Source organism: Oncorhynchus masou, unplaced genomic scaffold (assembly GCF_036934945.1).
Source record: "Oncorhynchus masou masou isolate Uvic2021 unplaced genomic scaffold, UVic_Omas_1.1 unplaced_scaffold_1960, whole genome shotgun sequence".
Taxonomy (NCBI): Eukaryota; Metazoa; Chordata; class Actinopteri; order Salmoniformes; family Salmonidae; genus Oncorhynchus; species Oncorhynchus masou.
Window position 1 is genome coordinate 36,219 of NW_027008454.1, and position 22,235 is coordinate 58,453.

General features: G+C 52.3%; 1 protein-coding gene across 3 annotated transcripts in view; it reads left to right on the plus strand.

The window, feature by feature from the left end:
- LOC135532641 (arginine-glutamic acid dipeptide repeats protein-like) overlaps nucleotides 1-22,235 on the plus strand; it is an 86,603-nt gene that overhangs the window by 34,093 nt on the left and 30,275 nt on the right. For all 3 annotated transcript variants that reach the window (XM_064960106.1, XM_064960107.1, XM_064960108.1), the window contains one exon: nucleotides 406-486. In XM_064960106.1, the coding sequence (XP_064816178.1) occupies nucleotides 406-486 (81 nt within the window). The remainder of the gene's footprint in view (nucleotides 1-405; nucleotides 487-22,235) is intronic.

The window sequence follows — 22,235 nt, forward strand, 5'->3', positions numbered from 1 at the left end:
GCTCTGTAACTCTGTAGCTGTGCTCTGTAGCTGTGATCTGTAACTCTAGCTGTGCTCTGTAACTCTGTAGCTGTGCTCTGTAACTCTAGCTGTGCTCTGTAGCTGTGCTCTGTCACTGTGCTCTGTCACTGTGCTCTGTAACTCTGTAGCTGTGCTCTGTAACTCTGTAGCTGTGATCTGTAGCTGTGATCTGTCGCTGCGCAGCGCTTTTTTTACAGATTACCATCAAACTCTCAAACCAACCACAGAACTAACAAAAGAGAAACAATGTTTTGTTGTGGCCTGGAACCAGTGTGGATAGTTGCATTTTCTTTGACTGTACAGTTATCAGTGTTGCTGATTCTGATCTGTAAGGATGGCAGCTAATGGTTGGTCTTTCTCTGCTTTCTTGTTTTCTTGTTTCAGAAGCGGTTCATTAAAGGGCTCAGACAGTACGGCAAGAACTTCTTCAAGATTCGTAAAGAGCTGCTACCCAACAAGGAAACGGTAAATCACCTCTTTTTTTCCTCCTCTGGGGTTATATTTTAGACCGTGTGTGTGTGTGTGTGTGTGTGTGTGTGTGTGTGTGTGTGTGTGTGTGTGTGTGTGTGTGTGTGTGGTATTGTAAAGTGGCTGTTCCACTGGATGTCAGAAGGTGAATTCACCAATTTGTAAGTCGCTCTGGATAAGAGCGTCTGCTAAATGACTTAAATGTAAAATGTAAATGTACTGTACAAAGTTTCATTAGGCTTCAGATCTAGAACATGTTTATTTTGGTTGCAGCAGTAAAATAATAATAATGATCAAACATTCAAAACATGGCTCAGATTAAATGTTGCAGCTATTATTGCATGACTTTAAGTCATCATCACTTTGTGCTTCAACATTAACAGTAAAATGACAGAATGTATTATTTTGGGCTTGTGTGTGTTATATTTGCCCCGAAGGTTTATTGATAAACAATAAGTGCATTCCTCCATCCCTCCCTCCCTCCCTGTCCATTCCTCCATCCCTCCCTGTCCATTCCTCCCTCCCTCCCTGTCCATTCCTCCATCCCTCCCTCCCTCCCTGTCCATTCCTCCATCCCTGTCCATCCCTCCCTGTCCATCCCTCCCCCGTCCATCCCTCCCTCCCTGTCCATCCCTCCCTCCCTGTCCATCCCTCCCTCCCCGTCCATCCCTCCCTCCCTCCCCCGTCCCTCCCTCCCTCCCCGTCCCTCCCTCCCTGTCCATCCCTCCCTCCCTGTCCATCCATCCCTCCCTGTCCATCCCTCCCTCCCTGTCCATCCATCCCTCCCTGTCCCTCCCCTCCCTCCCTGTCCATCCATCCCTCCCTCCCTCCCTGTCCATCCCTCCCTGTCCGTCCCTCCCTGTCCGTCCCTCCCTCCCCGTCCGTCCCTCCCTCCCTCCCCGTCCATCCATCCCTCCCCGTCCCTCCCTCCCTCCCCGTCCATTCGTCCGTCCCTCCCCATCCATCCCTCCCTCCCCGTCCATCCGTCCATCCATCCCTCCCCGTCCATCCGTCCATCCATCCCTCCCCGTCCATCCGTCCATCCATCCCTCCCCGTCCATCCATCCCTCCCGTCCATCCATCCCTCCCTCCCCGTCCATCCATCCCTTCCCCGTCCATCTATCCCTCCCTCCCCGTCCGTCCCTCCATCCCTCCCCATCCATCCCTCCCCGTCCCTCCCTCCCCGTCCGTCCCTCCCTCCCTCCCGTCCATCCATCCCTCCCTCCCCGTCCATTCCTCCCTCCCTCCCCGTCCATCCCTCCCTCCTCCCCGTCCATCCCTCCCCATCCATCCCTCCCCATCCCTCCCTCCCCGTCCGTCCCTCCATCCCTCCCCGTCCATCCATCCCTCCCCGTCCATCCATCCCTCCCCGTCCGTCCCTCCCTCCCCGTCCATCCGTCCATCCATTCCTCCCCGTCCCTCCTCCCTCCCGCGTCCGTCCCTCCATCCCTCCCCATTCATCCCTCCCCATTCATCCCTCCCGTCCATCCCTCCCTCCTCCCCGTCCATCCCTCCATCCCTCCCCGTCCGTCCATCCATCCCTCCCCGTCCGTCCATCCATCTATCCATCCCTCCCCGTCCGTCCATCCATCTATCCATCCCTCCCCGTCCGTCCATCCATCTATCCCTCCCTCCCAGTCCGTCCATCCATCTATCCATCCCTCCCCGTCCGTCCATCCATCTATCCATCCCTCCCCGTCCGTCCATCCATCTATCCCTCCCTCCCAGTCCGTCCATCCATCTATCCATCCCTCCCCGTCCGTCCATCCATCTATCCATCCCTTCCTCCCCGTCCGTCCCTCCCCGTCCGTCCCTCCGTCCCTCCCTCCCCGTCCATCCATCCATCCCTCCCCATCCATCCCTCCCTCCCCGTCCATCCATCCATCCCTCCCCATCCATCCCTCCCTCCCCGTCCATCCATCCCTCCCTCCCTCCCCGTCCATCCATCCATCCCTCCCCATCCATCCCTCCCTCCCCGTCTATCCATCCCTTCCTCCCCGTCCGTCCCTCCCCGTCCGTCCCTCCCTCCCCGTCCATCCCTCCTCCCCGTCCATCCATCAATCCCCATCCATCCCTCCCTCCCCGTCCATCCATCAATCCCCATCCATCCCTCCCTCCCCATCCATCCCTCCCTCCCCGTCTATCCATCCATCCCTCCCCGTTCGTCCCTCCCCGTCCGTCCCTCCTCCCTCCCCGTCCATCCGTCCCTCCTGCCCATTCATCCCATCATCCCTCCCCATCCATCCCTCCCCATCCATCCCTCCCCATCCATCCCTCCCATCCATCCCTCCCTGTCCGTCCATCCATCCCTCCCCGTCCATCCGTCCATCCATCCCTCCCCGTCCCTCCCTCCCTCCCCGTCCATTCGTCCGTCCCTCCCCATCCATCCCTCCCTCCCCGTCCATCCGTCCATCCATCCCTCCCCGTCCATCCATCCATCTATCCATCCATCCCTCCCCGTCCGTCCCTCCCTCCCCATCCATCCCTCCCCGTCCCTCCCTCCCCATCCCTCCCTCCCTCCCCGTCCGTCCCTCCATCCCTCCCCATCCATCCCTCCCCGTCCCTCCCTCCCGTCCGTCCCTCCCTCCCTCCCCGTCCATTCCTCCCTCCCTCCCCCTCCCTCCCTCCCCGTCCATCCCTCCCTCCCTCCCCGTCCCTCCTCCCCGTCCATCTATTCATCCCTCCCCGTCCGTCCATCCATCTATCCATCCCTCCCCGTCCGTCCATCCATCTATCCATCCCTCCCCGTCCGTCCATCTATCCATCCCTCCCAGTCCGTCCATCCATCTATCCATCCCTTCCTCCCCGTCCGTCCCTCCCCGTCCGTCCCTCCGTCCCTCCCTCCCCGTCCATCCCTCCCTCCCCGTCCATCCATCCATCCCTCCCTCCCGTCTATCCATCCATCCCTCCTCCCCGTCCATCCATCCATCCCTCCCTCCCCGTCTATCCATCCATCCCTCCCTCCCCGTCCATCCATCCCTCCCTCCCTCCCCGTCCATCCGTCCCTCCTGCCCATTCATCCCATCCATCCCTCCCCATCCATCCCTCCCCGTCCCTCCCTCCCTCCCCGTCCATCCGTCCGTCCCTCCCCATCCATCCCTCCCTCCCCGTCCATCCGTCCATCCATCCCTCCCCGTCCATCCATCCATCTATCCATCCATCCCTCCCCGTCCCTCCCTCCCCATCCATCCCTCCCCGTCCATCCATCCATCTATCCATCCATCCCTCCCCGTCCATCCATCCCTCCCCGTCCCTCCCTCCCTCCCCGTCCATTCGTCCGTCCCTCCCCATCCATCCCTCCCTCCCCGTCCATCCATCCCTCCCCGTCCATCCATCCATCTATCATCCATCCCTCCCCGTCCCTCCCTCCCCATCCATCCATCCCTCCCCGTCCGTCCCTCCCTCCCCATCCATCCATCCCTCCCTCCCCGCCTCCTCCTCCCCCATCCATCCATCCCTCCCTCCCCGTCCCTCCTCCCTCCCCGTCCATCCCATCCATCCCTCCCCATCCATCCCTCCCTGTCCGTCCATCCATCCCTCCCGGTCCATCCCATTCATCCCTCCCCATCCATCCCTCCCTCCCCATCCATCCATCCCTCCCTGTCCGTCCATCCATCCCTCCCTCCTTTTCCCTCACCATCCGTCCATCTCTCCCTCACCATCCGTCCATCTCTCCCTCCTTGACCATCTTCATCCCTCGCCATCCATCCATCCCTCCCCATCCATCCCTCCCTCCTCGTCCATCCATCCATCCCTCCCCATCCATCCCTCTCCATCCATCCCTCCCTCCTCGTCCATCCATCCCTCCCCATCCATCCCTCTCCGTCCATCCCTCCCTCCTCGTCCATCCCACCCTCCCCGTCCATCCCTCCCTCCTCGTCCATCCCACCCTCCCCGTCCATCCATCCCTCCCCATCCATCCATCCATCAATCATCCCTCCCTCCCCATCCATCCAATCTGCTGCAATACTATCAGATCTGCCTTGGGGCTCTCTCAAAACACCACACGAGAGGAAATAGAGATAAATATATTTTGTATGTTTTATTTTTGTATTTATTTGACTATTTTAACAAGTTCTCTTTTGCAAGGGAGCCCTGCATGTACACAATTTACTAAATATAATACAAATGTAAAAATGACAAACACACTCAAGAAAATCATCCCATTCCTCAGCAGAGGTCCTCAATGTGTTGAACTACTAAGAGGCACCAGTACTTCCAGTTGTCGGGAACTCTGTCCATGACTAGGAGATACTGGCCAACATTTGTCTTTTATAGATAAACTGTGCTGATTAATTTCTATGGTGACACTGGTTATCTTCAGAGCTGATAAATGTGTAGTGAAAATGCAGAGTTAATGTGGGACACAGGTGTTTTCCACTACAGATTTTGTAATTAGTAGTTACTGGTGCCAAGTCCCTAGGCAGTTATGTTATGAGTTACAAAGTAGCTGAATCGGCTACCTGGCTAACCAGCTCACAGCGTGGAGAATCGGCTACCTGGATAACCAGCTCACAGTGTGGAGAATCGGCTACCTGGATAACCAGCTCACAGCGTGGAGAATCGGCTACCTGAGCTAACAGTGTGGAGAATCGGCTACCTGAGCTAACAGTGTGGAGAATCGGCTACCTGGATAACCAGCTCACAGTGTGGAGAATCGGCTACCTTGCTAGCTAGCTCATAGTGTAGAGAATTGGCTTCCTTGCTAGCTAGCTCATAGTGTAGAGAATCGGCTACCTTGCTAGCTAGCTCATAGTGTAGAGAATCGGCTACCTTGCTAGCTATCTCATAGTCTGGAGAATCGGCTACCTTGCTAGCTAGCTCATAGTGTAGAGAATCGGCTACCTTGCTAACTAGCTCATAGTGTGGAGAATCGGCTACCTTGCTAGCTAGCTCATAGTGTAGAGAATCGGCTACCTTGCTAACCAGCTCACAGCGCTCGGAATCGCCTACCTTGCTAACCAGCTCACAGCGTGGGGAATCGGCTACCTTGCTAGCTAGCTCACAGCGCTCGGAATCGCCTACCTTGCTAACCAGCTAACAGCGTGGGGAATCGGCTACCTTGCTAGCTAGCTCACAGCGTTCGGAATCGCCTACCTTGCTAACTAGCTCACAGCGTGGGGAATCGGCTACCTTGCTAACCAGCTCACAGCGTTGGGAATTGCCTACCTTGCTGACTGGCTCAGAGCGTGGAGAATCGGCTACCTTGCTAACCAGCTCACAGCGTGGGGAATCGGCTACCTTGCTAACTAACGTGGAGAATCGGCTACCTTGCTAACCAGCTCACCGCATTGGGAATTGCCTACCTTGCTAACCAGCTCACAGCGTTGGGAATCGCTTACCTTGCTCACAGCGCGGGGAATCGGCTACCTTGCTAACTAGCTCACAGCGTGGGGAATCGGCTACCTTGCTAACTAGCGTACAACGTTCGGAATCAGCTACCTTGCTGACTAGCTTACAGCATGGGGAATTGGCTACCTTGCTAACTAGCGTACAGCGTTCGGAATCAGCTACCTTGCTGACTAGCTTACAGCGTGGGGAATCGGCTACCTTGCTACCAGGTCACAGTGTGGAGAATCTGCTAACTAGCTCACAGCGTGGGGAATCAGCTACCTTGCTAACTAGCTCACAGCGTTTGGAATCGGCTACCTTGCTGACTAGCTTACAGCGTGGGGAATCAGCTACCTTGCTAACTAGCGTACAGAGTTCGGAATCGGCTACCTTGCTGACTAGCTTACAGCGTTCAGAATCGGCTACCTTGCTAACTAGCTCACAGCATGGGGAATCGGCTACCTTGCGAACCAGGTCACAGCGTGGAGAATCGGCTAACTAGCTCCCAGCGTGGGGAATCGGCTACCTTGCTAGCTATCTCACGGCGTGGGGAATCGGCTACCTTGCTCACCAGCTCACGGCGTGGGGAATCGGCTACCTTGCTAACCAGCTCACAGCGTGGGGAATCTGCTACCTTGCTCACCAGCTCACATGCTAAAGAACAATGAACCTTGTGAATCAATCTAAGAATGTATTTTAATCAGCATCTTGTTGTAGCTGAAGTTTTGTGACTATTTGATCCTGCACCAACTTAGGGAGATGAGGAGAGTTCATATCTGTCTGTCTCTCTCGCTCTCTAACACACACACACACACAAGCTCTACATTGCTTTGTCTATAATCCTTAGCTTAGCTATTCACTCTCTTAGTTCCTCTTCTACAGTACTGTGTGTGTGTGTGCAGCTCTACAGTACTGTGTGTGTGTGTGTGCAGCTCTACAGTACTGTGTGTGTGTGCAGCTCTACAGTACTGTGTGTGTGTGCAGTTCTACAGTACTGTGTGTGTGTGTGCAGTTCTACAGTACTGTGTGTGTGTGTGCAGTTCTACAGTACTGTGTGTGTGTGTGCAGTTCTACAGTACTGTGTGTGTGTGTGCAGCTCTACAGTACTGTGTGTGTGTGTGCAGCTCTACAGTACTGTGTGTGTGTGCAGCTCTACAGTACTGTGTGTGTGTGTGTGTGCAGCTCTACAGTACTGTGTGTGTGTGCAGTTCTACAGTACTGTGTGTGTGTGTGCAGTTCTACAGTACTGTGTGTGTGTGTGTGCAGCTCTACAGTACTGTGTGTGTGTGCAGCTCTACAGTACTGTGTGTGTGTGTGTGCAGTTCTACAGTACTGTGTGTGTGTGTGCAGCTCTACAGTACTGTGTGTGTGTGTGCAGCTCTACAGTACTGTGTGTGTGTGCAGCTCTACAGTACTGTGTGTGTGTGTGTGTGCAGCTCTACAGTACTGTGTGTGTGTGTGCAGTTCTACAGTACTGTGTGTGTGTGTGCAGTTCTACAGTACTGTGTGTGTGTGTGTGCAGCTCTACAGTACTGTGTGTGTGTGCAGCTCTACAGTACTGTGTGTGTGTGTGTGTGCAGCTCTACAGTACTGTGTGTGTGTGTGTGTGCAGCTCTACAGTACTGTGTGTGTGTGCAGTTCTACAGTACTGTGTGTGTGTGTGCAGCTCTACAGTACTGTGTGTGTGTGTGTGTGCAGCTCTACAGTACTGTGTGTGTGTGTGTGCAGCTCTACAGTACTGTGTGTGTGCAGCTCTACAGTACTGTGTGTGTGTGTGCAGCTCTACAGTACTGTGTGTGTGTGTGTGTGTGCAGCTCTACAGTACTGTGTGTGTGTGTGTGTGTGTGTGTGTGTGTGTGTGTGTGTGTGTGCAGCTCTACAGTACTGTGTGTGTGTGCAGCTCTACAGTACTGTGTGTGTGTGCAGTTCTACAGTACTGTGTGTGTGTGTGCAGCTCTACAGTACTGTGTGTGTGTGTGTGCAGCTCTACAGTACTGTGTGTGTGCAGCTCTACAGTACTGTGTGTGTGTGTGCAGCTCTACAGTACTGTGTGTGTGTGTGTGTGTGCAGCTCTACAGTACTGTGTGTGTGTGTGTGTGTGTGTGTGTGTGTGTGTGTGTGTGTGTGTGTGTGTGTGTGTGTGCAGCTCTACAGTACTGTGTGTGTGTGCAGCTCTACAGTACTGTGTGTGTGTGCAGTTCTACAGTACTGTGTGTGTGTGTGCAGCTCTACAGTACTGTGTGTGTTAATTATCAGTGAAAAACTATGACACGTGGGTAAGATCCAGTGAGTCCCAACAACCCTCTTGTGTTTTCCTAGGGGCCATATTGACTCTGATCAGACAGGGAGGGCAGAAACTTGACTTCTGGCATATGGACCATAGCTATGCTCCGCCCACACAATTAGCTCTCAGGTCGTTACTGGAAAAGAGAAAGTGTTCTCAATGTCTGTAGGTAGGTAGACCGGTAGCCTAGGGGTTAGAGCGTTGGGCCAGTAACCGAAAGTACTCTGGTTTGAATACTTGAACCGACAAGGTAAAAAAGAATCTGTCTGTGCCGTTGAGCAAGGCACTTAAACCCTCATTTGCTCCAGGGGTGCCGTAGTGCTATGGCTGACCCTGTAAAACAACACATTTCAATGCACCTATCTGGCTTATGTGAAAGTAAAACAATTCGTTTTTTAAAATATATTATTGTAAACTGTAAAAAAAAAAAAATAATAATAATAATAATCATTAAAAAGGAGACATAAGTTTAGATGGACCAGTCACCTGTAGTACCGTCAGAAAGTATTCAAATCCCCTTTGACCATATATTTGGGGCGGCAGGGTAGCCTAGTGGTTAGAGTGTAGGGGCGGCAGGGTAGCGTAGTGGTTAGAGTGTAGAGGCGGCAGGGTAGCCTAGTGGTTAGAGTGTAGGGACGGCAGGGTAGCCTAGTGGTTAGAGTGTAGAGGCGGCAGGGTAGCCAAGTGGTTAGAGTGTAGAGGCGGCAGGGTAGCCTAGTGGTTAGAGTGTAGAGGCGGCAGGGTAGCCAAGTGGTTAGAGTGTAGAGGCGGCAGGGTAGCCTAGTGGTTAGAGTGTAGAGGCGGCAGGGTAGTCTAGTGGTTAGAGTGTAGAGGCGGCAGGGTAGTCTAGTGGTTAGAGTGTAGGGACGGCAGGGTAGCCTAGTGGTTAGAGTGTAGAGGCGGCAGGGTAGCCTAGTGGTTAGAGTGTAGAGGCGGCAGGGTAGCCTAGTGGTTAGAGTGTAGGGGCGGCAGGGTAGCCTAGTGGTTAGAGTGTAGGGACGGCAGGGTAGCCTAGTGGTTAGAGTGTAGGGGCGGCAGGGTAGCCTAGTGGTTAGAGTGTAGGGGCGGCAGGGTAGCCTAGTGGTTAGAGTGTAGGGGCGGCAGGGTAGCCTAGTGGTTAGAGTGTAGGGGCGGCAGGGTAGCCTAGTGGTTAGAGTGTAGGGACGGCAGGGTAGCCTAGTGGTTAGAGTGTAGGGACGGCAGGGTAGCCTAGTGGTTAGAGTGTAGGGACGGCAGGGTAGCCTAGTGGTTAGAGTGTAGGGGCGGCAGGGTAGCCTAGTGGTTAGAGTGTAGGGGCGGCAGGGTAGCCTAGTGGTTAGAGTGTAGGGGCGGCAGGGTAGCCTAGTGGTTAGAGTGTAGAGGCGGCAGGGTAGCCTAGTGGTTAGAGTGTAGAGGCGGCAGGGTAGCCTAGTGGTTAGAGTGTAGAGGCGGCAGGGTAGTCTAGTGGTTAGAGTGTAGAGGCGGCAGGGTAGTCTAGTGGTTAGAGTGTAGAGGCGGCAGGGTAGTCTAGTGGTTAGAGTGTAGAGGCGGCAGGGTAGCCTAGTGGTTAGAGTGTAGGGGCGGCAGGGTAGCCTAGTGGTTAGAGTGTAGGGGCGGCAGGGTAGCCTAGTGGTTAGAGTGTAGAGGCGGCAGGGTAGCCTAGTGGTTAGAGTGTAGAGGCGGCAGGGTAGCCTAGTGGTTAGAGTGTAGGGGCGGCAGGGTAGCCTAGTGGTTAGAGTGTAGGGGCGGCAGGGTAGCCTAGTGGTTAGAGTGTAGGGGCGGCAGGGTAGCGTAGTGGTTAGAGTGTAGAGGCGGCGGGGTATCCTAGTGGTTAGAGTGTAGAGGCGTGTAGGGGCTCTTAATGTAAAGGATCCATATATCAAGGCTATTTTAATACCAGGTGGGGTAGTGTGCTGCTTGGCGTGGTAATACCTCTCCTTCCATCACGCACCCTACACACCTCCGTCTGGTTTCTAACCCTGCTGCCACCACTGAGCAGAGAAACTGTTATCTCCCCTCTGGAAATGGACAATAAACTTCCTTTTAAGCATCAGAAAAAGCAATAAAAAGGAGAGGGGGGAGGAAGTCACCAGAGGAGGGGGAGGAGAGGGGGGAGGAAGTCACCAGACGAGGAGGAGGAGAGATGGGGAAGGAAGTCACCAGAGGAGGAGGAGGAGAGATGGGGAAGGAAGTCACCAGAGGAGGAGGAGAGAAGGGGAAGGAAGTCACCAGAGGAGGAGGAGGAGGAAGTCACCAGAGGAGGAGGAGGAGGAGGAGGAGAGAAGGGGAAGGAAGTCACCAGAGGAGGGGGAGGAGAGGGGGAGGAAGTCACCAGAGGAGGAGGAGGAGGGGGAGGAGAGATGGGGAAGGAAGTCACCAGAGGAGGAGGAGGAGAGAAGGGGAAGGAAGTCACCAGAGGAGGAGGAGAGAAGGGGAAGGAAGTCACCAGAGGAGGAGGAGGAGAGAAGGGGAAGGAAGTCACCAGAGGAGGAGAGAAGGGGAAGGAAGTCACCAGAGGAGGAGGAGGAGGAGGAGAGAAGGGGAAGGAAGTCACCAGAGGAGGAGGAGGAGGAGAGAAGGGGAAGGAAGTCACCAGAGGAGGAGAGAAGGGGAAGGAAGTCACCAGAGGAGGAGGAGGAGAGAAGGGGAAGGAAGTCACCAGAGGAGGAGGAGAGAAGGGGAAGGAAGTCACCAGAGGAGGAGGAGGAGGAGAGAAGGGGAGGTGGGGTGTTAGCTCAATATAGACACTTAAGACCAGGGTTGTCACAGACACACTGAAAAAGCTCATCTCTAGACACACGCCGTTCTGGTCTTTGAGCTTGTAGCACTGCGAGGCAATACCTTATTTTCCCTAACTTTCTTCCCCCCCACACAATCTGTCTATGGAGCATAGCAATCTTCAAGCTTTACTTTGAAGTATTTTCCTCCTCTCTCTCTCTCTCTCCACACTCTGACATATAACATTTGAGTAATTCCACTGGCATGCCGAGCCATCCAGGAAGGAACAAGTACCTCATATTACATCTCATATTACATGTGGTTGGTTGTTCCAATAACATGATGTCCTGCCCCAAGGCCTGGGTCTGGGCTTGGGATACGACCACGCCACTGTACTGAGCCACGGAGCAGGGGGAGTTGGGCCTGCTATAACCCGCCTCTGGCTACGAGCCAGAAGCACCAGGCAGACGCATCTAGAGGGCTACGGTGTTCCTGCCTGCCTCTCTTCCTCCAGCCTTCTCTTGTTGCTTCCCGCTAGCTACAGTAGCTGGACCTCTTCTAAAGAGAGCGACAGGGATTCTCCCTGTTCCTCCCTCCCTGTTTTTCCCTCACCGATTCTCCCTCACTTCTCTCCCGCTAGCTAACTTGTATGAGTTTGGCTGCTACTAAAGAGTGCTACGTTGTTCCCACCTGCCTCGCTACCTCCCTCTTCTCCCTCACTACCTCCCTCCCTCCTCTCCCTCGCTACCTCCCTCCCTCCTCTCCCTCACTACCTCCCTCCCTCCTCTCCCTCACTACCTCCCTCCCTCTTCTCCCTCACTACCTCCCTCCCACCTCTCCCACTTCTCCCTCCCACCTCTCCCACCTCTCCCTCACTACCTCCCTCCCACCTCTCCCTCACTACCTCCCTCCCACCTCTCCCTCCCACCTCTACATTACCCTCTCCCTCACTCCTTCCCTCCCACCACTCCCTCACTACCTCCCACCTCTCCCTCACTACCTCCCTCCCATCTCTCCCTCACTACCTCCCTCCCTCCCTCCTATCTCCCTCCCACCTCACTACCTCCCACCTCTCCCTCACGACCTCCCTCCCTCCCTCCCACCTCTCCCCCTCACGACCTCCCTCCCTCCCACCTCTCCCTCCCACCTCTCCCCTCACGACCTCCCTCCCTCCCACCTCTCCCTCACGACCTCTCTCCCTCCCACCTCTCCCCTCACGACCTCCCTCCCTCCCACCTCTCCCTCACGACCTCCCTCCCTCCCACCTCTCCCTCACGACCTCCCTCCCTCCCACCTCCCCTCACGACCTCCCTCCCTCCCACCTCTCCCTCACGACCTCCCTCCCTCCCACCTCTCCCTCACGACCTCCCTCCCTCCCACCTCTCCCTCACGACCTCCCTCCTCCCACCTCTCCCTCACGACCTCCCTCCCTCCCACCTCTCCCTCACGACCTCCCTCCCTCCCACCTCTCCCTCACGACCTCCCTCCCTCCCACCTCTCCCTCACGACCTCCCTCCCTCCCACCTCTCCCTCCCTCCCATCTCTCCCTCACTACCTCCCTCCCTCACGACCTCTCTCCCTCCCTCCCATCTCTCCCTCACTACCTCCCTCCCGCCTACCCCCCCACTACCTCCTCCCACCTCCCCTCACTACCTCCCTCCCTCCCGCCTCCCTCCCTCACTACCTCCCTCCCACCCGCCTCTCCTCACTACCTCCCTCCCACCCACCTCTCCTCACTACCTCCCTCCCACCTCTCCCCTCACTACCTCCCTCCCACCTCCCTCACTACCTCCCTCCCACCTGCCCCTCTCCCTCACTACCTCCCTCCCACCTACCTCTCCCCTCACTACCTCCCTCCCATCTCTCTCCCTCACTACCTCCCTCCCATCTCTCCCCTCACTACCTCCCTCCCTCCCACCTCTCCCTCACTACCTCCCTCCCACCTCTCCCTCACTACCTCCCTCCCACCTCTTCCTCACTACCTCCTCCCACCTCTCCCTCACTCCCTCCTCCCACCTCTCCCCTCACTACCTCCTCCCACCTCTCCCTCTCACTACCTCCCTCCCTCCCACCTCTCCCTCACTACCTCCCTCCCTCCCTCCCACCTCCCCCTCACTACCTCCCTCCCTCCCATCTCTCTCCCTCACTACCTCCCTCCCATCTCTCTCCCTCACTACCTCCCTCCCCTCACTACCACTCACTACTAGAGGGAGAGAGGGAGGAGGCGTTATGGAGAGAGAGAGAGGGGGGAGACAGGGCATTGTGAAGAGAGGGAGGAGACAGAGGGCGTTATGGGAAGAGAGGGGGAGGAGACGGCATTATGGAGAGAGGGAGGAGACAGGGCGTTATGGAGAGAGAGAGAGGGGAGACAGGGTGTTATGGAGAGAGAGAGGAGACGGGGTGTTATGGAGAGAGAGAGAGGAGACAGGGTGTTATGGAGAGAGAGAGGGAGGAGACAGGGTGTTATGGAGAGAGAGAGAGGAGACAGGGTGTTATGGAGAGAGAGGGGGAGGAGACAGGGTGTTATGGAGAGAGAGGGGGAGGAGACAGGGTGTTATGGAGAGAGAGATGGAGGAGACAGGGTGTTATGGAGAGAGAGAGGGAGGAGACAGGGTGTTATGGAGAGAGAGAGAGAGAGAGAGGAGACAGGGAGTTATGGAGAGAGAGAGAGAGAGGAGACAGGGAGTTATGGAGAGAGAGAGAGAGGAGACTGGGAGTTATGGAGAGAGAGGGAGGAGACAGGGAGTTATGGAGAGAGAGAGGGAGGAGACAGGGCGTTATGGAGAGAGAGAGAGAGGAGACAGGGCGTTATGGAGAGAGAGGGAGGAGACAGGGCGTTATGGAGAGAGAGAGAGAGGGGGAGGAGACAGGGTGTTATGGAGAGAGAGGGAGGAGACAGGGCGTTATGGGGAGAGAGAGAGGGAGGAGACAGGGCGTTATGGAGAGAGAGAGAGGAGACAGGGCGTTATGGAGAGAGAGGGAGAAGACAGGGTGTTGTGGAGAGAGAGAGAGGGAGGAGACAGGGCGTTATGGGGAGAGAGAGAGGAGACAGGGCGTTATGGAGAGAGAGAGAGGAGACAGGGCGTTATGGAGAGAGAGGGGGAGTAGACAAGGCGTTATGGAGAGAGAGGAGACAGGGCGTTATGGAGAGAGATGGGGAGGAGACAGGGCGTTATGGAGAGAGAGGGGGAGGAGACAGGGCGTTATGGAGAGAGAGGGGGAGGAGACAGGGTGTTATGGAGAGAGAGGGGGAGGAGACAGGGCGTTATGGAGAGAGAGAGAGAGGGAGGAGACAGGGTGTTATGGAGAGAGAGAGAGGGAGGAGACAGGGTGTTATGGAGAGAGAGGAGACAGGGTGTTATGGAGAGAGAGAGGGAGGAGACAGGGTGTTATGGAGAGAGAGAGAGGGAGGAGACAGGGTGTTATGGAGAGAGAGGAGACAGGGTGTTATGGAGAGAGAGAGAGGAGACAGGGTGTTATGGAGAGAGAGAGAGGGAGGAGACAGGGCGTTATGGAGAGAGAGAGGGGGAGGAGACAGGGCGTTATGGAGAGAGAGAGAGGGAGGAGACAGGGCGTTATGGAGAGAGAGAGAGGAGACAGGGCGTTATGGAGAGAGAGAGAGGGAGGAGACAGGGCGTTATGGAGAGAGAGGGAGGAGACAGGACGTTATGGAGAGAGAGAGAGGAGACAGGGCGTTATGGAGAGAGAGAGAGGGAGGAGACAGGGCGTTATGGGGAGAGAGGGAGGAGACAGGGCGTTATGGAGAGAGGGGGAGGAGACAGGGTGTTATGGAGAGAGAGAGAGGGAGGAGACAGGGCGTTATGGGGAGAGAGGGAGGAGACAGGGCGTTATGGAGAGAGGGGGAGGAGACAGGGCGTTATGGAGAGAGGGGGAGGAGACAGGGCGTTATGGAGAGAGGGGGAGGAGACAGGGCGTTATGGAGAGAGGGGGAGGAGACAGGGCGTTATGGAGAGAGAGGGGGAGGAGACAGGGTGTTATGGAGAGAGAGAGAGAGAGGGAGGAGACAGGGCGTTATGGAGAGAGAGAGAGGGAGGAGACAGGGCGTTATGGAGAGAGGGGGAGGAGACAGGGCGTTATGGAGAGAGGGGGAGGAGACAGGGCGTTATGGAGAGAGGGGGAGGAGACAGGGCGTTATGGAGAGAGAGGGGGAGGAGACAGGGCGTTATGGAGAGAGAGGGGGAGGAGACAGGGCGTTATGGAGAGAGAGAGGGAGGAGACAGGGCGTTATGTAGAGAGAGAGAGGGAGGAGACTGGGCGTTATGGAGAGAGAGAGGGAGGAGACTGGGCATTATGGAGAGAGAGGGGGAGGAGACTGGGCGTTATGGAGAGAGAGAGGGAGGAGACTGCGAGGGCGTTAAGGAATATGAGCTGGGTTCTGCTCAATACTGTTCAAACAACTAAATATGCTGAAAAGGCTCTTTAGCAGGCGTAGGGATTTACTCTCCTTGTAAAAAGGCTCTGTAGCAGGCGTAGGGATTTACTCTCCTTGTAAAATGGCTCTGTAGCAGGCGTAGGGATTTACTCTCCTTGTAAAAAGGCTCTCTAGCAGGCGTAGGGATTTACTCTCCTTGTAAAAAGGCTCTGTAGCAGGCGTAGGGATCGACTCTCCTTGTTAAAAGGCTCTGTAGCAGGCGTAGGGATTTACTCTCCTTGTAAAAAGGCTCTTTAGCAGGCGTAGGGATCGACTCTCCCTGTAAAAATGCTCTTTGGCAGGCGTAGGGATCGACTCTCCTTGTAAAAAGGCTCTTTAGCAGGCGTAGAGATTTACTCTCCTTGTTAAAAGGCTCTGTAGCAGGCGTAGGGATCAACTCTCCTTGTTAAAAGGCTCTGTAGCAGGCGTAGGGATTTACTCTCCTTGTTAAAAGGCTCTGTAGCAGGCGTAGGGATCGACTCTCCTTGTAAAAAGGCTCTGTAGCAGGCGTAGGGATTTACTCTCCTTGTTAAAAGGCTCTTTAGCAGGCGTAGGGATCGACTCTCCTTGTTAAAAGGCTCTGTAGCAGGCGTAGGGATTTACTCTCCTTGTTAAAAGGCTCTTTAGCAGGCGTAGGGATCGACTCTCCTTGTAAAAAGGCTCTGTAGCAGGCGTAGGGATCGACTCTCCTTGTAAAAAGGCTCTTTAGCAGGCGTAGGGATCGACTCTCCTTGTTAAAAGGCTCTGTAGCAGGCGTAGGGATTTACTCTCCTTGTAAAATGGCTCTGTAGCAGGCGTAGGGATTTACTCTCCTTGTAAAATGGCTCTGTAGCAGGCGTAGGGATTGACTCTCCTTGTTAAAAGGCTCTGTAGCAGGCGTAGGGATTTACTCTCCTTGTGAAAAGTCTCTTTAGCAGGCGTAGTGATTTACTCTCCTTGTAAAAAGGCTCTGTAGCAGGCGTAGGGATTTACTCTCCTTGTTAAAAGGCTCTTTAGCAGGCGTAGGGATTTACTCTCCTTGTAAAAAGGCTCTGTAGCAGGCGTAGGGATTTACTCTCCTTGTAAAAAGGCTCTGTAGCAGGCGTAGGGATTTACCCTCCTTGTTAAAAGGCTCTTTGGCAGGCGTAGGGATCGACTCTCCTTGTAAAAAGGCTCTTTAGTAGGCGTAGGGATCGACTCTCCTTGTAAAAAGGCTCTTTGGCAGGCGTAGGGATCGACTCTCCTTGTAAAAAGGCTCTTTGGCAGGCGTAGGGATCGACTCTCCTTGTAAAAAGGCTCTGTAGCAGGCGTAGGGATCGACTCTCCTTGTATAAAGGCTCTGTAGCAGGCGTAGGGATCGACTCTCCTTGTAAAAAGGCTCTTTGGCAGGCGTAGGGATCGACTCTCCTTGTAAAAAGGCTCTTTAGTAGGCGTAGGGATCGACTCTCCTTGTAAAAAGGCTCTTTGGCAGGCGTAGGGATCGACTCTCCTTGTAAAAAGGCTCTTTGGCAGGCGTAGGGATCGACTCTCCTTGTAAAAAGGCTCTGTAGCAGGCGTAGGGATCGACTCTCCTTGTATAAAGGCTCTGTAGCAGGCGTAGGGATCGACTCTCCCTGTAAAAAGGCTCTTTGGCAGGCGTAGGGATCGACTCTCCTTGTAAAAAGGCTCTGTAGCAGGCGTAGGGATCGACTCTCCTTGTTAAAAGGCTCTGTAGTAGGCGTAGGGATTGACTCTCCTTGTAAAAAGGCTCTTTAGCAGGCGTAGGGATCGACTCTCCTTGTAAAAAGGCTCTTTAGCAGGCGTAGGGATTGACTCTCCTTGTAAAAAGGCTCTTTAGCAGGCGTAGGGATCGACTCTCCTTGTTAAAAGGCTCTTTAGCAGGCGTAGGGATCGACTCTCCTTGTTAAAAGGCTCTGTAGCAGGCGTAGGGATCGACTCTCCTTGTTAAAAGGCTCTTTAGCAGGCGTAGGGATCGACTCTCCTTGTAAAAAGGCTCTTTGGCAGGCGTAGGGATCGACTCTCCTTGTAAAAAGGCTCTTTGGCAGGCGTAGGGATCGACTCTCCTTGTAAAAAGGCTCTGTAGCAGGCATAGGGATCGACTCTCCTTGTAAAAAGGCTCTTTGGCAGGTGTAGGGATCGACTCTCCTTGTAAAAAGGCTCTTTAGCAGGCGTAGGGATCGACTCCCCCTGTAAAAAGGCTCTGTAGCAGGCGTAGGGATCGACTCTCCTTGTAAAAAGGCTCTTTAGGAGGCGTAGGGATCGACTCCCCCTGTAAAAAGGCTCCGTAGCGGTTGGTCCAATCTGCTTTGGTTAGTAAAAGCGCTTACAGCAGTGAGACAGGGAGAATGCTGATTCTGTGGCGTGTGTATCCCTGACCTGTGAAAACACAGCTTATTCACTCATTCTGTGGGAGAAAAGCGATCCCTTCTGCACGGGAGCCTATTAAACCACCAAGCGAAGCACACAGAGACACGCACACACTGTTCCACCAGCCAAGGCTCTTTTCTCTACCCTGTGGATATCTCTCTATTTTAGAAACAGACATGTTCAGACTGGGTTTAGAAACAGACATGTTGTGGTTCAGACTGGGTTTAGAAACAGACATGTTGTGGTTCTGACTGGGTTTAGAAACAGACATGTTGTGGTTCTGACTGGGTTTAGAAACAGACATGTTGTGGTTCAGACTGGGTTTAGAAACAGACATGTTGTGGTTTAGAAACAGACATGTTGTGGTTCAGACTGGGTTTAGAAACAGACATGTTGTGGTTCAGACTGGGTTTAGAAACAGACATGTTGTGGTTCAGACTGGGTTTAGAAACAGACATGTTGTGGTTCAGACTGGGTTTAGAAACAGACATGTTGTGGTTCAGACTGGGTTTAGAAACAGACATGTTGTGGTTCTGACTGGGTTTAGAAACAGACATGTTGTGGTTCTGACTGGGTTTAGAAACAGACATGTTGTGGTTCAGACTGGGTTTAGAAACAGACATGTTGTGGTTCAGACACAGACATGTTGTGGTTCTGACTGGGTTTAGAAACAGACATGTTGTGGTTCAGACTGGGTTTAGAAACAGACATGTTGTGATTTAGAAACAGACATGTTGTGGTTCAGACTGGGTTTAGAAACAGACATGTTGTGGTTCAGACTGGGTTTAGAAACAGACATGTTGTGGTTCAGACTGGGTTTAGAAACAGACATGTTGTGGTTCAGAAACAGATATGTTGTGGTTCAGACTGGGTTTAGAAACAGACATGTTGTGGTTCAGACACAGACATGTTGTGGTTCTGACTGGGTTTAGAAACAGACATGTTGTGGTTCAGACTGGGTTTAGAAACAGACATGTTGTGGTTCAGACTGGGTTTAGAAACAGACATGTTGTGGTTCAGAAACAGATATGTTGTGGTTCAGACTGGGTTTAGAAACAGTCAGTGAATTTCAAGCACAAAGACCAGGGTGGTTTTCCAATGCCTCACAAAGAAGGGCACCTATTGGTAGAATAAAAAGCAGACATTGAATATCCCCTTTGAGCGTAATGAAGTTATTAACTACACTTTGGATGGTGTACCAATACACCCAGTCACTACAAAGATACAGGCGTCCTTCCTAACTCAGTTGCCAGAGAGGAAGGAAACCACTCAGGGATTTCACCATGAGGCCAATGGTGACTTTAAAACAGTTAGAGTCTAATGGCTGTGATAGGAGAACTGAGGATCGATCAACAACATTGTAGTTACTCCACAATACAAACCTGATTGACAGAAAGAAAAGAAGGAAGTCTGTACAGAATAAAATATTCCAACACAAGCATCTCATTTGCAATAAGGCACTAAAGTAAAACTGCAGAAAATATTGCCTTTATAATCCCTTTAGTGCCTTGTCCTGAATAGAAAGCATTATGTTTGGGGCAAATACAACACATCACTGAGTACCACTCTTCATAGTTTCAAGCATGGTGGTGGCTGCATCATGTTATGGGTATACTTGTCATCGGCAAGGACTAGGGTGAAAATAAAACTAAACGGAATAGAACTAAATTCACCTTTCAGCAGGACAATAACCTAAAACACTGTATACACTGGAGTTGCTTACCAAGATGACATTGAATGTTCCTGAGTGGCCGAGTTACAGTTTGAAAACCAGTGGCAAGACTTGACAGAGCTTGAAGAATTAAACAAAAATAATCATGTACAAGTTTTTGTACAATCCAGTTGTGGCAATGTTCTTGGAGTTACCCAGAAAGACATACTGCTGTAATCACTGCCAAAGGTGATTGGAACATGTGTTGACTCAAGAGGTTTGAATAGGTTGGTAACTGAGATATATTTCTGTATGTTTATTATTTTTTTATAGAAAATGTCAGTTTTTTACACACTTTGACATTACAGAGTATTTTGTGTAGATCATTGACAAAACAAATGACAATTAAATCCATTTGAATTCTACTTTGTAACGCAAAAAAATGTCCAGGGGTGGGGGGATACTTTCTGGATGTTTCTGTACGTCAAAAGGTATCGCCTGCGACAAAGCGTTAGCTTTTATTTCCGCCAACCGACCGTGTCATGATTTGTGGTGTAGTTAAACGTCCCGCCAACCGACCTTGTCATGATTTGTGGTGATGTAGTTGAACGTCCCGCCAACCGACCTTGTCATGTTTTGTGGTGTAGTTAAACGTCCCGCCAACCGACCTTGTCATGATTTGTGGTGATGTAGTTGAACGTCCCGCCAACCGACCTTGTCATGATTTGTGGTGATGTAGTTAAACGTCCCACCAACCGACCTTGTCATGATTTGTGGTGATGTAGTTAAACGTCCCGCCAACCGACCTTGTCATGATTTGTGGTGGTGTAGTTAAACGTTCCGCCAACCGACCTTGTCATGATTTGTGGTGGTGTAGTTAAACGTCCCGCCAACCGACCTTGTCATGATTTGTGGTGAAGTAGTTAAACGTCCCGCCAACCGACCTTGTCATGATTTGTGGTGGTGTAGTTAAACGTTCCGCCAACCGACCTTGTCATGATTTGTGGTGGTGTAGTTAAACGTCCCGCCAACCGACCTTGTCATGATTTGTGGTGGTGTAGTTAAACGTTCCGCCAACCGACCTTGTCATGATTTGTGGTGGTGTAGTTAAACGTCCCGCCAACCGACCTTGTCATGATTTGTGGTGGTGTAGTTAAACGTCCCGCCAACCCCTCCAGTATAAATGTGACCTTACATCTTACCGTCTTTAAATCATCAACATTTCTATCGTCAGACGACATCAAGCTGGTCCTTGTCATTATGTAAAAGTCTAAACACATAAAGATGGCAGTCTGCATGACCCATCAGCAGCCGGGTCCACATGGCAGTCTGCATTATCCATCAGCAGCCGGGTCCACATGGCAGTCTGCATGTCGCATCAGCAGCCGGATCCACATGGCAGTCTGCATGACACATCAGCAGCCGGGTCCACATGGCAGTCTTCATTATCCATCAGCAGCCGGGTCCACATGGCAGTCTGCATGACACATCAGCAGCCGGGTCCACATGGCAGTCTTCATTATCCATCAGCAGCCGGGTCCACATGGCAGTCTGCATGACCCATCAGCAGCCGGGTCCACATGGCAGTCTGCAACCTTACTCTCTCTAGATACATCAGCAGCCGGGTCCACATGGCAGTCTTCATTATCCATCAGCAGCCGGGTCCACATGGCAGTCTGCATGACCCATCAGTAGCCGGGTCCACATGGCAGTCTGCAACCTTACTCTCTCTAGATTTTGTATCACAAAAAAAAAAATCCGTTAAAAAGAAATTCTTTAGAGTATGTCAATCTAGCAAGCCAGGTTACTAAAAGCTACTTTTTCTAGACAATGTTTTGGTTTGTTGCTAACATTAGCTTGTTGGCTATCTAGCTGACTATCCAGTTTATAAATTACCAGAACATATCAAAAAAGTTAACACATTACAAGGTAATTATTTACAAGTATGGCAAGCTGCTAACTTACTGTTTTGAATGTGAAGACGTGAAAATCCGTGAATTTCTGTCGGATTTCGAGCTTGCGCTCACATTAGGTCACCGTGACAACGATCGTAACAGCGGAGTCAACGTTGAACGTCTCTTGTTGCTGTAAGAAATGGCATTATAAAAGGCGAATGCTAACAAGAGTGTGGTAAAAATAAAAATAAATCCTATTTAAAAGGGGACTGTATAAACATAGCCCAATTTATTTTTACCCCGTCAACATACAGCAAATCCTATTTAAAAGGGGACTGTATAAACATAGCCCAATTTATTTTTACCCAGATAACATACAGCAAATCCTATTTAAAAGGGAACTGTATAAACATAGCCCAAATTCATTTTGTCCCAGGCAACATACAGCAAATCCTTTTTAAAAGGGGACTGTATAAACATAGCCCAAATCCATTTTGTCCCAGGCAACATATAGCAAATCCTTTTTAAAAGGGGACTGTATAAACATAGCCCAAATCCATTTTGTCCCAGGCAACATATAGCAAATCCTTTTTAAAAGGGGACTGTATAAAAATAGCCCAAATCCATTTTGTCCCAGGCAACATACTGCAAATCCTATTTAAAAGGGGACTGTATAAACATAGCCCAAATCCATTTTGTCCCAGGCAACATACAGCAAATCCTTTTTAAAAGGGGACTGTATAAACACAGCCCAAATCCATTTTGTCCCAGGCAACATACTGCAAATCCTATTTGAATCGGGGATAATTAATATTGGAATCACTTCTTTTACACCAGCCTTGTGCCAGCTGATGATTCGACAGGACAGAGAAGACAACTATGTCACTAAGGCTCTTAGTTCTGTTCCACGTCAGAGAGATGTACTAATCTCCGTCTACACTAGCATACTCGAGTATATTTACCCTTAGACTGAAATCCAGGACTTAAACCCACACCACACGCCAGCGTTACTATCAGTCAGGTTGTCAGTGTACACTAAAAGCGTTTACTGGATATAGAATACAAAACAAGCAAGTAAAAGTACATATATGGACAGAATTAAATTATGGG